Genomic DNA, 16,112 nt, shown 5'->3' on the forward strand with positions numbered 1-16,112 from the left:
TCCTTTTTTGTGCATATGCGAATACATCGAATAAACTCAGACCCATCTGAACAAACTAAACTTGGACCACCTTTGACTCTGCTATATGGTGAGAGAAACTCATGGCATTGCATACTTACACAGCCACAATCTTGCTTTCCTTAGTCAGTAAAAACAAACTACTCAGGAGAATGCTCATAGTTCTGTGTTATCTCATAAAGTGTGATAGCAGTACTGACATGTTAAGGTAGTAACCCACAAGAAAGGCTTTAGGGAAAATGACATATGAAAGAAGGTAAGGTGCTTCATTAGAAAGGTCCTGTGTGTAATGGAAACATCTCACCCTCCCAGAGGAAAATTGTATTGCTCAAATGTTACTCTTTGAAGGCTCAGGAGATGTAATGGTGATTCTCTTAAAATTTATTTAAGAACAAATAGCATTTGATCAAAATGAGATATGAGATACAAAAGAGATAAAGCAGAGTGTAGTTGCAGATGTAACCTTACCTTTTCTTTGATCTTTCTGCTGTGATAAAGTTTTCTTAAGTCTTGGCTCACTATCTCACATGCTTTATCCACTTTAGTCATCACAATGACTTGTGGAATGTCTACAAAATGTAGATACAGAGTATAAAGGTCAAGTAACACATAACATACATAACATACATAACATACGTGTTTCACACAGCTAAGGGTCACAATGATAATTCAAAATTTTACAATCCCATTACCAAAAAAAGGTGGGATGCTGAGCAAAATGTTGAAAATGCTACAAAGACACTACATATTACATTTTTTAAAACTGAGAAATTTTATTGTTTTTTGAAAAATATATGCCCATTTTGAATTTCATGCCAAAAACATATTAAAATAAATTGAGGGCATGTTCATCACCTACTCTATTAACAACACTGTAAGCATTTTGGAACTGAGGAGACCAGTTGCTGTATTTTTGAAGGTGAAGGTTTTCCCATTCTTGCTTGATGATATAGTATTTCAGCTTCCTAACAGTTTTCTTCTTTACTCTAACTATGCCATGTGCACTAATGCACCCCATACCATTACAGATGCTGGATTTTGTGGAATCCATGATTTCCAAAAAGAATTTCACATTTTTAATTGGTGGACACATTATTATGTATTTAATTATGTATATAATTATTTATGTAACATAGTATGTAGTATATAATGATGAAACCCTTTGCTATTTTTCATTAGGAAATATTATTTTTAAATTGTTGCACCATTTGACTGAGTGGTGACCCTCTCCTCATCTTTTTTTCTCAGATGTAAATGACTCAGCCTCTCTGGGATGGTTTTTTAAATACCCAAACATGTTACTGACCTGTTGCCAGTTAACCTTAACAGTTGTGAGATGTTCTAATAGGTGTTCCATTTTTTGTTCCATTTTTTATTTATTATTATTATTATTATTATTATTATATTATTTTGTACACAGCATTACACAACTTTATCAATCTTTTGTTGGCCCGCCCCAACTTTTTTTGAACTATGTTGCTGGCATCAAATTCAAAATGGACATATACTTTAAAAAAAAAAAAAAACATTTTTTAGTTTCAACATTTGATATGTTGTCTTTGTGCTACTTTTAATTAAATCTAGGTTTAAATGATTTGTAAATCATTCCATTTTGATTTTATTTACATTTTGCACAGCATCCCAACTTTTTTGGAAACAGGGTTGTAAAAGCTCAATTATTCAAACAGAAATAACCAATTGACAATTTAAAAATATACATGTAAATCCCACATTAGCCTCAAGCACTGAAGATGCTAAATAACCAACTTACTCAGTTCAGAAGCTTTCTCTCGAACTTCCTTCATTTTGTTAATCACACTCTGATCCATTCTTGTGATGCCATCAGCAGGAATAATGCACACCAGACAGTGAATGTAGTTTTGGTCATTCTCAGTTATAGGTCCCAGAGGATTAAACTAAAACAGAATATATATATATATATATATATATATATATATATATATATATATATATATATATATATATATATATATATATATACAGCTTTCTATATGCCAGATTTACTAAATATTTTCTTTGGTGTGAATGCATTTAGAGCATGCAAAATATGTCTCAGCTGATATGTCATCGAGTGTACAAAAGCCTTTTTGCATGTGCTCACGAGGGTGCCACTGAGCTGCAGGTTTTAGTGCACCAGGCTTCATGAATATGCAGTTAGGCTATGATACTATTCAAGACATCCAGTTCCAAAAAAAAGGAAAGGAGGAAATCCTATAAACAACCTGGAGCAATTTACTAAGGTGAACAGATTGGAAAATTGTGTGAGGTGCAAATATTTTGAAAATATTGAATTTATATTATAATATAAACATATTTTTTATTAAAAACAAGCATACTTCTTCCCTATCTGTTGAAGGTGACACTGGCAACTATTATTATTATAATAAGGAGGAATAGGGTTATACATGAGTAACACAAATTTAAAAAAGTAAGAACTGGTGCAAGAATAGAGAGAGAGAGGGAAAGGAAAACAGACTGTAAAAACCCACGCTTGTTACACATTAAGGCCTATTATTCAGTAACTACAGGGACTTCAATGCAAACTGGTTGGGCTCTTCTTAGGTTATAGAAGTGTGTAATAAAACTCTGGCCATGACAGCAGACCAATGGCCAGGGTTAACGGTATAAACTGGTCAAGATTGTGTACTTACTCTGTAGTTATCTAACATATGACCCTCTAAAACTTTGATGATGTCTTCAGTGTGTATCCCTCCTCTGTTCATTTCAAGTCCCATGATGTCAGTGAAAACAACAGGATAATATCCACCTCCACGCTTCTTCAGCTTGTGCGTTTTGATCTAGAAATAAATTCAAACATACTGTATTTAACCAAAGTAGCAGTTAGCAAAGGGAGTTTTTCAAAACAGATTTATTTACAAACATTTGTAAACATTTGCAATGTCACATTACTTCTAATCTGAAGAAGGATATACCCCAAACCTTTTAGAAAAATGATGTTGTAAACCATTTTTTATAGACAATACTATAAAAAAAAGCCTAAATAATCATCTGACAGGATATTTATGTCGTTTATAAGTGGGTTATATTTTTATAAACTGCTGTTAAAACGATATATTAAAACTCTTTGGCTGGGCAATCAGTACTGTACTAAAGCTACTCTTTACCCTTTACTTTGTTATTCCTGCATGCTAGCCAAATGACATGAGTGTACAATTTCACACGGTTTCCAAAAGCTCTCAGAAAAGAATTCAAGTCCAGCTGAAAATGAATGTGTTTTAAAACAGTAGTTAAAAAGATCACTCAGTTTCCTTATAATTAATCTTAATAATTCCTTATAACTGGATTGTTACACATTAACAACACATGAAACAACAATGTAGCTCCTGGTGATGTTTTCACTGTTACAGATGTATTAAGTAGTGCAGCTTGTGAAAATACACATCTGTATCAATTTTCACTTGAAATATAAATATTTTAAAGACATATTCACATGGGCAGTTGCAGTCTATAAGGAGTGTGTAGTCACATTACATAATGGTTTAAAGCTTGAACCTTTGTTTAGTTACCGTGTCACAACACATAGTACTGCAGCTAGCTAAATGGAAAGTTGGTATTTCCTGTGCAGATGCAGAATAGTACTCTATACTTCTTGTTGGCAAATCAGCAGTTGTTATATGTAAAAGAAAATACAGTGTCATAACTGTTTAAACTGCTGTTTTTTTTTCCAACAAAACTTTTCTGATTGAAACAGGAGGCCTGTAATCACCTACATTATGAGAGTACTTACATTCCTACATTCCTCACATTTAGCTAGCTGCAGTAGTATGCTTGGGTCATAACATGGTAATCTAACCAAAGTTCTGACTTTTGCTTTTAATGTATTTGTTGTTATATTACCCCAGAACCAATGTCTAGATTACAAATCTGTAATTTCACAGTATGTACCTAACAACAGGAGGTTAGTTAGTTACAGTGGATTATTTAAGTGAGTGTAAGAATGCTTTTGCACACCAACTGTTGTAGGCAGAAGTGTTTTTTGGAAAAATAGCAGTTCACCTTGTTACACATGTAATTACATAATAGAAAATATGCTGTTACAACTATCAATATACGCTGACTTTACAATGTGTAATTATATGAGTAAACTGAAGTTGATACATGTGTATTTACATAAACTGTACTACTATAAACCATCTGTAACTGTGGATACATCAGTAGTAACACTTGTTGCATTTATTGTTTATATATAACTACGCAGTTTTTAGAGACACAATATAAAGTTGGCTCAATTAAGGTCTTATTTTCTCAAAATAATTACTCATGAAGTTGAAATAATGTATTTTCTCAGTAAGCAACAATACTTATTATGATAGACTTATTACGTTCAACTACTGAGAAAATAATTTATTATTTCAACCTAATGAGTCAACGTTTGAACCTAAAACAATGAAATATAAAAAAACTTTTTTTCCTATCTGGTGGCAACAGGTTTTCATGCAAAAAGCACTTGAGCCAAACACATGATTATATCTTGCTGGTCATACATTAATGATGAAGTTACACCTAAACTAATTTGCATGGAAGTTCTTAGTAGATATCCCTCTAAACTTGCTGTTCCCACCAGCACAAAGTGTTCACCAGTTGTTGATTTTTAGCATCTCTTGCCTTTGGCCAAAATTTTACCAACAATTTTTTTAAGTGATTAGACTTCTCCAAAATTGGTGCAGTTAAATCAACTTCATTAAATTAATGCTTTAGTGAATTTCAGAGTGAAGGACTGGTTTACGGAGCAATGACGTTACAGATTTCTTACTGTAGTAGTGAAGCTTTCTCCACTTTTTGTTGTGCTTTCCAGAGCACAAATGGAATTACAGCCTATGAGGGCTCTCTGGACAGAGTTAATGAAGCACGACTTCCCTGCCCCAACTGGTCCATACAGCAGAATCCTAAGGGGCTCCAGCTGTGGCTTTAAATCTTCCAAGTCTTTCAGTATCTTCTCTTTTTCACTGAGAAGGACAGAGGATTAGAGGTAACTTGTAACCGTGTAGTTTAATCCAGTTCTGAGGTTCTGTGCCTATGTTGTAAAAAAACGTACTAAAGATATTGGCCATTTAGTAAGTTTACATGTATAATTAAAATGTTTGTAAATTGAGTTTACAAGCATTAATATTTATATTTGCTGTTTACATACCCCCACACACATTTGAAGGCACCATAATGGACATTTACTGTACATATACATTAGTCATGTTTAGTACTTTGTTGCATATCCTTTGCATGCAAAGATTGCTATGACTAAGAGACATCATCAGATTTTTTAGTGCCCTCCAGTCAAGAGTTTTAGCTTTAAAAACCCCTTTGTGCATGGATGGAAACGTAAGTAGTGACATGTTAATTGCATTGTAGTGTATGTGAAGCTGGCTGACTATCAGGCACAGCGATGTTGCACAGTTTTCACATTTATGTTAGTGTCATTGCTGCTGAGACTGGTTCACCATCCAAGGGGGGCTTTGTGTTTAGAAACTGACCATTGAAAACTGGCTAGAAAATATCTAACACAAATTGTGCACGGCAGTTGATAGGCTACATTGGACCTTAAAGGGAAATGTTACTGAGTGGTTTGTGTTCTTACCTCCAGTTTACTGGCCTCCAAGGATTAATTAGTTCTGAGTAAAATAAATAATTCAATAAAAGCATTAGCTGAAGAATTTGTCACTGTAGGTTAGGCAGTAATGCCTGCTATTTTATTTATCAAAGACAATCATAGCAGTTATATATAGACCTGTGAATTGTTTCTCCACTAACTTAGTGCTATGATGGTGCTATGATGAAGTGCTGAGAGCTATGATATTAGTGCAATGATATTAGTGCTGTGATACAAGGAGTAGTTCTGTAATATTAGTGCTATGATACAGGGTTTAGTGCTATGATATTAGTGCTATGATAAAGGGTTTAGTGCTGTAATATTAGTGCTATGATATAGGGCTTAGTTCTATGATATTAATGCATGATACAGGGCTTAGTACTGTATAATTAGAGCTATGATACAGGGCTTAGTGCTGTGATATTAGTGCAATGATACAGGGCTTAGTGCTATGTTAATAGAGCTATGATACAGGGTTTAGTACTATGATAGTAGTACTACATCACAGGTTTAGTGATGTAATATTAGTGCTCTGATACATGGCTTAATGCTATAATATAGCACTATGATACAGGACTTAGTGCTATAATATTAGTGCTATGATACAGAATGTGATCGGTCTGATGTACATACTAATTTACATGTACATCATAATTTTAAATAATCAGTGGTTGGATAAAATAATGATTATGTTAATGATGAACAGATGAGACGGACCAGGATTTGATTTCGATGATGTTCCCCCCATCTTTGTCTCTGTAAAACAGAAACTAAATATTAGCAAACCTGGGTCCATCTGAAGACTGAGGATATGGGAGAGCAGCGTTAGTTAGCATCATGTTCATTTTCATTTGAAGCATATACTGATTTCTTGACCAACACTTTGTTGATCTGACAGCCTGTAGTGTGTATATATAACACCTTATCAGTGTTATGTCTGTGTGATTGGAACAGTTTGTACTATTTATACATTCCACCACAATACCTTCTTTATTAAACACCAGAAAAGCACATACAAACTGAACCAGGGAGACCACCACTAGCCACCAGCTTCACCATGAAGACTAATCCCCAGCATAAAATACACCAAAAACCCACATCCCCTGACATGCAATAACACAATTAACACATACAATTAACTGACAAACAACAACATAAAACCACGTTGGTAATACTTTACAATACTGTTTTGTAGATAATAAGTAACTAATCAGGAACTAAGCAGAAATGAATGAGTAGTGCTGCATTAACACTTAAGTAACTTCTTTTAACTACCAAGGACTACTAGTTAACATACCAATAGTGTAGTAATAATAATAGTGAACTAATAATTTGGGTAGTTCACTATAAACTAAACAAAAACTATTGAGTCCCATAGAGAATTATGTAGTAACAATGGTTTCTTAGAATAACTACTCATAAATTAACGATCAGTTCAATATAAATTGCTCAATAGCTGAGTCTGACTTCAACTTCTTGCTGAACTATTATCTGATGTAGTGTATTCCAACATTTCTAACAGTAATGAAATACACTACACAGTGTGCAGTCTCTACAATATAATGGATTATATTCTCCATTTCTCTTCACAGAAACAGGTATCCTCAGAGAAGGAGCATCACACCACACTGTACTGACTGGTGTCCCTCATGTGTTTGTTTTGATCAGAAACCTTAAAAGGCTTATGCACAACTTCATATTTGGAAGTGTGAACCAATTTACACATCAGGCTACAAACGGGACAACTGCTAAAATACTACAGTATTCCGTAGACCAGTCTGCTTATCTCTCATCTTTAGAAAAGAAAACACCATTCTTTTCTGCAGGAGCATGTGTGCTTGTGTTTCTTCTGAACAATAGTTCTCCTTTAATGTCCTCTTGAGCTAATTAGGAGCTAATGATGATCAGGAACAATATAAAATGAAAGAATTGTAACTCATTATTAATGAACTACAAGTTAATGATTATCAGGAACAGTATAAAGTAAAACACATGGTAACTCACTACTAACAAACTAGGAGTTAATGAGGATCAGGAACAGCATTATAAAGTGAAACACTGTAACTTATTACGAATGAACTAGGAGTGAATGATGATCAGGAACAGTATAAATTCTAACACATGGTAACTCACTATTAATGAACTAGGAGATAATGATGATCTGAAACAGTATTATAAAGTGAAACACATGGTAACTCATCACTAATGAACTAGGCGTTAATGATGATAAGCTGAACTACATTAGACATAAAACCCTTTTTCTTTTAAATAGTAAGAGTAAATAAGTTGTTTATTGAGTCATTTTCTATTCCTGAACAGTCCAAATAAAAATATCCCGAGTTAGCTAGCTATATCATTGAAAATATCTAAATCTGCCATTACGACTGAAGGAGAAAGTCTGAGAGCTGAGACTGATCATGGTATATTTTGCGAGTACATTAGTTACACATCTGTCCATTTCATATCTGAGGCAAAACGTTTTACTGCCTATTAGCTGAGCTCACATTAGCTAAATTAACTAGCTAGCTGGCATACACTCAGAACATTAGCAGCAGGTTTAGGTTTAATAAAGCAATAACATGTGCTTATTATTCTGAAACAACATGGTAAAACTGACATTGTACAAGAAGACCGTACTTACTTAGCTCAAGATGGTTAAGCTAACTGTGTCTCTACATTAGTGCTGCAGTCTGAATAAAACCTTGAATCTGAATCAAAAGCCTTACATTAACGGCCCCAGGGTCTGCCATGAGTCTGATTCACTCATCATACATCAGGAAATACAGCAAGTCAGAATTAAAATATGAATAGAATTATCAAACTAATCCACTGAGAATGCAGGATTAACCGCTACCAGCACTCGTAACAACCTCATAGGCACTCAACAGAAACAGAAACATCAAAGCTGTGGTAATAAGAGTCCTGTGCAACTGCACTGTTAAATATAAGTTTCTTAAAACAATAAATTAAAAATATTATTTTAAATGTGAAAACCTCAATATATTTATACTACTACAATAATAATAATAATAATAATAATAATAATAATAATAATGGTAATTGTTGTTATTATTATTATTATTATTATTATTATTATTATCAGTAGTAGTGAACTATGGTGATAGAAGACCTGCTATCAAGCACTGACCAAGATGCACTTAAATAAGGGCATATTTGAAGTATTTGGATGAAAAATACAGAACATTTTTTATGTACCAGGCCTTTTTGGAGAAGACCACCTGACACTTGGCCCACAGACAATTTGACTTTAGGATATTTATATTTCAAATAAAGTCTACTTGATCTTCCTATGACCACAATGTTGACAAATGACAGATCAGAATGTTTTCATTTAATAATAAAAATGTATGTCTGTTATTTGGTTTATATTTAGTTGACCATAGGTACTGATTCTGAATAGATTTTAGAGAAGAAGGGACAGGGAATAATCTACCATCAAAGTTATAATGCAGAATTGGACTAATACTATAATATAATAATATTTCACAATATTTTCAGTCTATATATTATTTAATATTATAAATAAAATATTCATCTATATATAATGTATAATTAACCTTTTTAGTGGTTTTGGTGGTTTTTCTCTTCTTTCGTTTTATTTTTTAATTCTGAAAAATCTTGTCTCAGTCTCAATCTTGTCTTGGTCTCACCATTCCTGTTGTATTTTTTTTTTTGTAGTAGTAGTATAAATATATAGAGGGTCTGACATTTAAAATAATAAACATTTTAGAGTTCTATTGAATTAAACAAACTTACATTTAACAGGAGAGATGCAAAGCACTCTTATTATGATAGCTTTGGTGTGTCTATTGAGTGCTTGAGGTTTTTGTGAGCGCTGGTAAAGGAGAGGAGTTAGTCCTGCATTCTCAGTGGATCAGTTTGATAATTGTGTTCATATTTTAATTCTGACTCGCTGTATCTCCTCCTAATGTGAAACTTTTGATTCAGATTCAAGGTTTTATTCAGACTGCAGCACTAATGTAGAGACACAGTTAGCTGACAGGCTAACCAATCTGAGCTAAGTAAGTACGGTCTTCTTGTACAATGTCAGTTTTACCATGTTGTTTCAGAATTATAAGCACATGTTATTGCTTTATTAAACCTAAACCTGCTGCAGACGTTCTGAGTGTATGCCAGCTAGCTAGTTAATTTAGCAAATGTGAGCTCAGCTAATAGGCAGTAAAACGTTTTGCCTCAGATATGAAACAGAAAGATGTGTAACTAATGTACTAGCAAAACATACTGTGATCAGTCTCAGCTCTCAGACTTTCTCCGTCAGTAGTAATGACAGATTTTGATTTCATGTTGTTTCAATGTGTTATTTTCAATGATATAGCTAGCTAACTCAGGGATATTTTCATTTGGACTGTTCAGGAATAGAAAATGACTCAATAAACAACTTATTTACTCTTACTTTTGTCAAAAATTCTTTATTTTTTTTTTTTTGGTACTACGTCATTTATCTAGGAGTTTTTATTTTGAATTTATTTCAATTTGTAATACTGTTCCTGATCATCAGTAACTACTTGTTCATTAATAACGAGTTACCATGTGTTTCACTTTATAAAACTGTTCCTGATCATGATTTACTCCTAGTTCATTAATAGAGAATTACCATGTGTTTCACTTTGTAGTACCGTTCCAGACCACCATTCACTCCTAGTTCATTAATGATGAGTTACCATGTGTTTCACTTCATAAAACTTTTCCTGATCATCATTAACTCCTAGTTCATTAATAGTGAGTTACCATGTGTTTCATTTTATATTGTTCCTGATCATCATTAGCTCCTAATGAAGAACAGCAACACCTCAATCATTATCTAATGGACAGTAATAACATAATCACTTGGTAATATGTAGAACCAAGCTAATTTGAAGGCAGGACACATACACATTCAGATATTTCCGGGAGCCCTCTATTCAACTGACCCTGCCCTCAAGAGGACATGAAAGGAGAACTACTGTTCAGAAGAAACACTGGCACACATGCTCCTGCAGAAAAGAATGGTGTTTTCTTTGTTAAAGATGAGAGGTAAGCAGACTGGTCTACGGAATACTGTAGTATTTTAGCAGTTGTCCCATTTGTAGGCTGATGTGTAAATTGGTTCACACTTCCAAATATGAAGTTGTGCATAAGCCTTTTAAGGTTTCTGATCAAAACAAACACATGAGGGACACCAGTCAGAACAGTGTGGTGTGATGCTCCTTCTCTGAGGATACCTGTTTCTGTGAAGAGAAATGGAGGATATAATCTATTATATTGTAGAGACTGCACACTGTGCAGTGTGTTTCACTACTGTTCGAATACTGTTGGAATACACTACATCAGATAATAGTTCAGCAGGAAGTTGAAGTCAGACTCAGCTATTGAGCAATTTATGTTGAACTGATCGGTAATTTATGAGTAATTATTCTAAGAAACCATTGTTACTACATAATTCTCTATGAGACTCAATAGTTTTTGTTTAGTTTATAGTGAACTATCCAAATCATTAGTTCACTATTACCCACTGAGTAGTTAACTAGTAGTACTTGGTACTTAAGAGTACTTACTTAAGTGTTAATGCAGCATTACTTATTCATTCCTGCTTAGTTCCTGATTAGTTTCTTATTAAATGAAACAGTACTGTAGTGTTACCACAACATTCACGCACACACACACACACACACACACACATAGGGAAGATGACATTGATGCACTCTAGGCTGCTTGTGGGCTGCTCCTGTGAGGTGGAAGGCTTGTTTCTTTCTAGTATTATTTTGGCTCGTACATCCGCTCGCCAGGGTGTTAATTATCTCTTCACTATTCAGGATCACTGCTATATACTAGATTTCATGCTGACTCAGGATACTACATATATATGCTGCCATCCAGATGCCATCTTTTAGCAAGACAACACCAAGCTACAATGTGCCTTTACAGAAAGAGAGTTCTAAACTGGCTTGTCAGTGGTCCCAACCTGTCTCCCTTTGAAAATGTGTGGCATATTATGAAGCATTGAATATGACAATGAAGACCCCAAACTGTTGAGCAGATGAAGTGTTAAGCAAGAATGGGAAAAACATCCACTTACACTTTCACTGTCCTCAGTTCCCTAATGATTACTGAACACTGTTAGAAGAAAAGGTGATGTAACATTGTAGCTCTCACAACTTGTTTTGAAAAATGTTGGAGGCAATGAATTTAGAATAAGCATATATATATATATATATATATATATATATATATATATATATATATATATATACACAATTGAACATTGAATTTACATTTAATGTGAACATTTAATATATTTATATATATATATATATATATATATATATATATATATATATATATAAATAACATTGCATTTAATTAGCTGAAACATTAAATCTCTCATTATAACATGCTCAGTAACAATGAAAAAGGATTTGCAAATCACTGTTTTCTATATTTATTTGCATTTCACCTACTGTCCCCTTTTCTGGATTTAAGTTTATACATTCTCTATTAATTTAACTTTCCTCCACTAATGAAATTAGATTACAAATTTTCTTAGTGCTTTGCCCCATAAAAAGTAAGAAAAAGTCAAAGCAGCAAATCCTCCTCATCAACATAGTCATACTAATTAAAGAACCATACAAGAAATAATACTTTAATACTTCAACATTTAATCTAAAACTTAGTCTTGAATGTTGATCAATCAACTAAATATGCATCAAAGTTTTGACAGTCATGAACAGAATTTAAGATGATATATTCACTTCTGAACTGATAGAAAAGAAGTACATTTATCTAATATAGCCATCTATACTAGTCATCACTGAGCTAATCATTTATTAAAGCAATAATCATTTTTTAATTTTATAAGATTTCCTTAGTTACCTTTCTCTGCTAAAGGAGTGTCGTCTCTTTCTGCAATGAGTGTCAGAACACTTGCTGCAGCTATTTACTGTCACCCTTTGCTCCTAATGTATAACGTCATACACGTCAGTCCACATAACTTCCTCTTGTGTGCTTCTTCACACTTACTATCACTTTTTGTTCTTGCTGAATGTGGTACACTGCAGTCCATATTAAAGGTGCTGAGTCAGAACATCATGTAATGATTTGGGATTTTGGGCAGGCTGCTGGAAGTAAAATCCTGAGGAGGGATTTTACTTTCTGGACCTGGATTACCCACCTCTGGTCCCCCCGTCACATTATCTTGCAGCGCAGGACATATTTTCAGTCTTGCATGAAGAAGCAGGCGGGAAACCATCCCAGTGCAGGCGGGAGACGGCCAAAGCACGCATGAAGAGAAAGCCTGCAAATTAATGAATAGCCTAAATAAAGTAGGATGATCACTAAATCATAAATCTAAACAATATTAAAGGACAACAGTAAAAAATTATGCAATTCCAAAGAGTTGCGAATCAACTGATCACATGAATAACACACAGATTCTCATAGCACGCATACTGCTTCTGCATGGAGAAAGTCTGGCTTTTCATTTTGGTGCTCATGCTAAGTGGTCAGCGCTTTCAATCAGGCTGTGTGTGCAAAGCAGCAGAGCATCCCAGATGCTGCACTGTAGCACCGCAGTGATTAGGGAACAGACCAGGCACCTATTTTTTCTGTGTTATGAGGCAAAATATACTGAAATAACCCATTAAAATTAACAGAAATTAAACTGAAAAACCATATAAAAACTTGAAAACACCACTTTTTATTTAATTCTTGATGAAATACTAGTTAAACATTCTGTGCCGCAAACCCAAATCAAACTGCTGTCAAGGATAAACAAATCTACCCTGTACATTTATGAATTATAATTTTGTTGAGCAGAGTGACTGATGTGACCATTTACCTGTCTGGAAAAAGGAATGTCTGTGTAACTTTCTCACTGCGTCACTCATGCCATGCAAAGGTAGCATGTGTGAATCAGGCATTACAGAGACAAAGGAAGCCTCAGCCCAACGGCCACAGCTGCCAAGCCCAGCAAAACACCAAAAATAACTGCTCTGTGATTTAATTCCTGCTTTGTTTTTACTGGGAATAAATGGTGTTTGGTGAAGTTACTTCACAGTGAACCTGATGACCATGACTGCCATGTAATTTTAGCACAGAATAATGTATTTGTGAATATGTGTCACATATTGGATGTCAGTTTGCCTTGAAGAAGCTGCATGGGCAGGAGCGGGACAAAACGTTTCGGTAGCAGGGGGAGCGGGACAAATGATTCTGATTTTCTGCAGGAGCAGGATGAATTCTTGTGGGAGTGGGACTGAAAAAACTGTCCTGCACAGACCTCTAGCTGCATGTGCAGAGTGTCTTTATTTGGGGTAAACTAACACTCGTGGTCCCACTTTATATTAAGCGTTTATAATGACTGTGTAGTTACTGATGATTTAGTCACTGTTACAGATGGATTACAGAAGCACATCATGTGTAATTACACAAGTGTATCTGTTTGATACACTACAGATCAAAAGTAATTTCCAGCAGTTAAAGGAAGATTTACATAATATTAAATTTATGTTTTACATAACTACTGTGGATTAACTGTCTTCTAACAAGGTAATCACATCACACTGATCAATAGGATTCTGTAATTACACGTACATATATAACAACTAAACGGAACTTTCTTGTAATGTAGTGTTAAGTTACCCTTAAAAATATGTGGACAGTTCTGTGTAGTTGTTATATAGGTACTGTGTAATAATGGAGTGGTAATATTGACATTGTTTTTGGGGTAATGCAGCACATTTAATTAATGTCATAATAGTTACATTTTAAGATAAGTGGACGTCTGTTGTCTGGTCACATTACAGAATGGTTTAAAGCTGAAACTGGTTACAGTGTCACAGCACTAGCAACATAAATGCTAGCTAAATGTTAGGAAAGCTGGCAGATCCATTGTAAGTAATGTCTTAATGTAAATCATTGCATACAAAAAAAAAACTTGAAAAATCGCTGTTCCGATCTGATTACAAATGTCATGACCCTTGTGTAATTACATGAAAGAAAATAGGCTGTTACAACAATTAAGATACACTTGTGTAATTACATAAGGCAAAACTGAAGTTGATACACATGTAATTACATAAGGTGTACTTCTGTAATCCATCTGTGACAGTGACAATTATTAGTAATTACATTGTTGTTGCATATCTTGTTCACATGTATCTACACACTTATTAGAGACACTTAATATAAAGTAGGACCACACTGGTCATAAAGGCAGGCAGGTACACACTCAGTTTAGGCAATTGAGACTTCACAAAGCACAATGACAAACAAAGCATTATATATGGATGAGTAAAAAAAAGTCTATGAGTGAGCTATAAGTGTGTGTAATAATGGGGGGTTGGATCCAGGAGGGGAGCAGAAGCTGAAATGAGCTTATCCAGGCTGGGCAGGTTCACATGGAGTCTCTCTCCTCTGGGATATTTGTGACAGTTGCACCACAGAGGAGTCTAGGAGAGAGGGATGCATGTGCAGAGTAGTGATGGTAGAAATGTGTGAGATAATTTTAAAATTTTTGATTCTTTTGAAACTGTTCTTTTTGAGCCAGAGGTTTCAAAACAGTCTGAAATGCAACTTATCAGCGTCATCACAGACTGGATTCAAATCACTCCAGTCAGAATGACTTGCACTTCTACTGCATCTGTTTACTACAGCAGCTCTACATGTAATTATTATTTTGTGCAACTGCTGAAGTGCTATAATGGCTGAATATTAAAGCTTATAAACTGATCATTTTTGTGTTTCACAATACCATTTGGAAAAGTGTTTAAAGAGACAGAGAGAGAGAGAGAGAGAGAGAGAGAGAGAGACAGACATTCATTCTTTGTTGGACTTTGTTCAGCATCAACCCTACTGAGGTTTCAGGCTTGAGGTTTGAAGATGAATTCTAAACAACAGTTGAATGATGTGAGTAAATAGTCTAAGCTTAGCTGGCCATTGGTTCTATTTCTTTCTCGTATACGCTTGCTTTTCTGTATTTAATGTGTAAGTCTGAGATGATGAAATGAAAATAATGCTTCGTGCCACCTCCACTCACGCACAAATGACTGCACCCAAATGAACCCTGTCTGAACACCACAGGGAGAGAAACATGAAAAGAATGACAGACATTTCACTGTTTTGTTTTTTTTTCTTTTCAAAAAGAAGATGTTGGGTGTAAGTGAGGCCTGTCTCACGGTTACTACCTCTGTGTGGCTGAAGTAACGTGGAATGCATTTAATTTCATTTTCCCCTCTACAGGTGTGAGAACAAACACAGCAACCATGAAATCAACAACAAAACTCAACAAAATAAGCCAAAACAAAATAACACAGTCCAGTTTCAATCAAATTTGATGGCTGCCGTTGCATATTTTGTTTGAATTGCAGCAGAGGTCTTGGAGGGTGGAAAAGGGACATATGTATTAAACATTTATATTTAACATTGTAACAACAACATTTTAAGACATTTA

The 16,112-nt window shown here is 34.4% G+C and overlaps 1 protein-coding gene across 1 annotated transcript; it reads right to left on the reverse strand.

The window, feature by feature from the left end:
* Nucleotides 1-2,592: 2,592 nt before the first annotated feature.
* LOC118800462 (interferon-induced protein 44-like) lies at nt 2,593-6,762 on the reverse strand. The gene is made up of 4 exons (XM_036560707.1): nt 6,362-6,762; nt 5,633-5,666; nt 4,814-5,006; nt 2,593-2,837 (listed from the first exon to the last, which is right to left on the reverse strand). Exons 1-4 carry the CDS (start codon nt 6,438-6,440, stop codon nt 2,673-2,675), a joined length of 471 nt encoding a protein of 156 aa, XP_036416600.1. The 5' UTR covers nt 6,441-6,762; the 3' UTR covers nt 2,593-2,672.
* Between the last annotated feature and the right edge of the window lie 9,350 nt (nt 6,763-16,112).

This window comes from Colossoma macropomum, unplaced genomic scaffold, assembly GCF_904425465.1.
Source record: "Colossoma macropomum unplaced genomic scaffold, Colossoma_macropomum, whole genome shotgun sequence".
Classification (NCBI taxonomy): domain Eukaryota; kingdom Metazoa; phylum Chordata; class Actinopteri; order Characiformes; family Serrasalmidae; genus Colossoma; species Colossoma macropomum.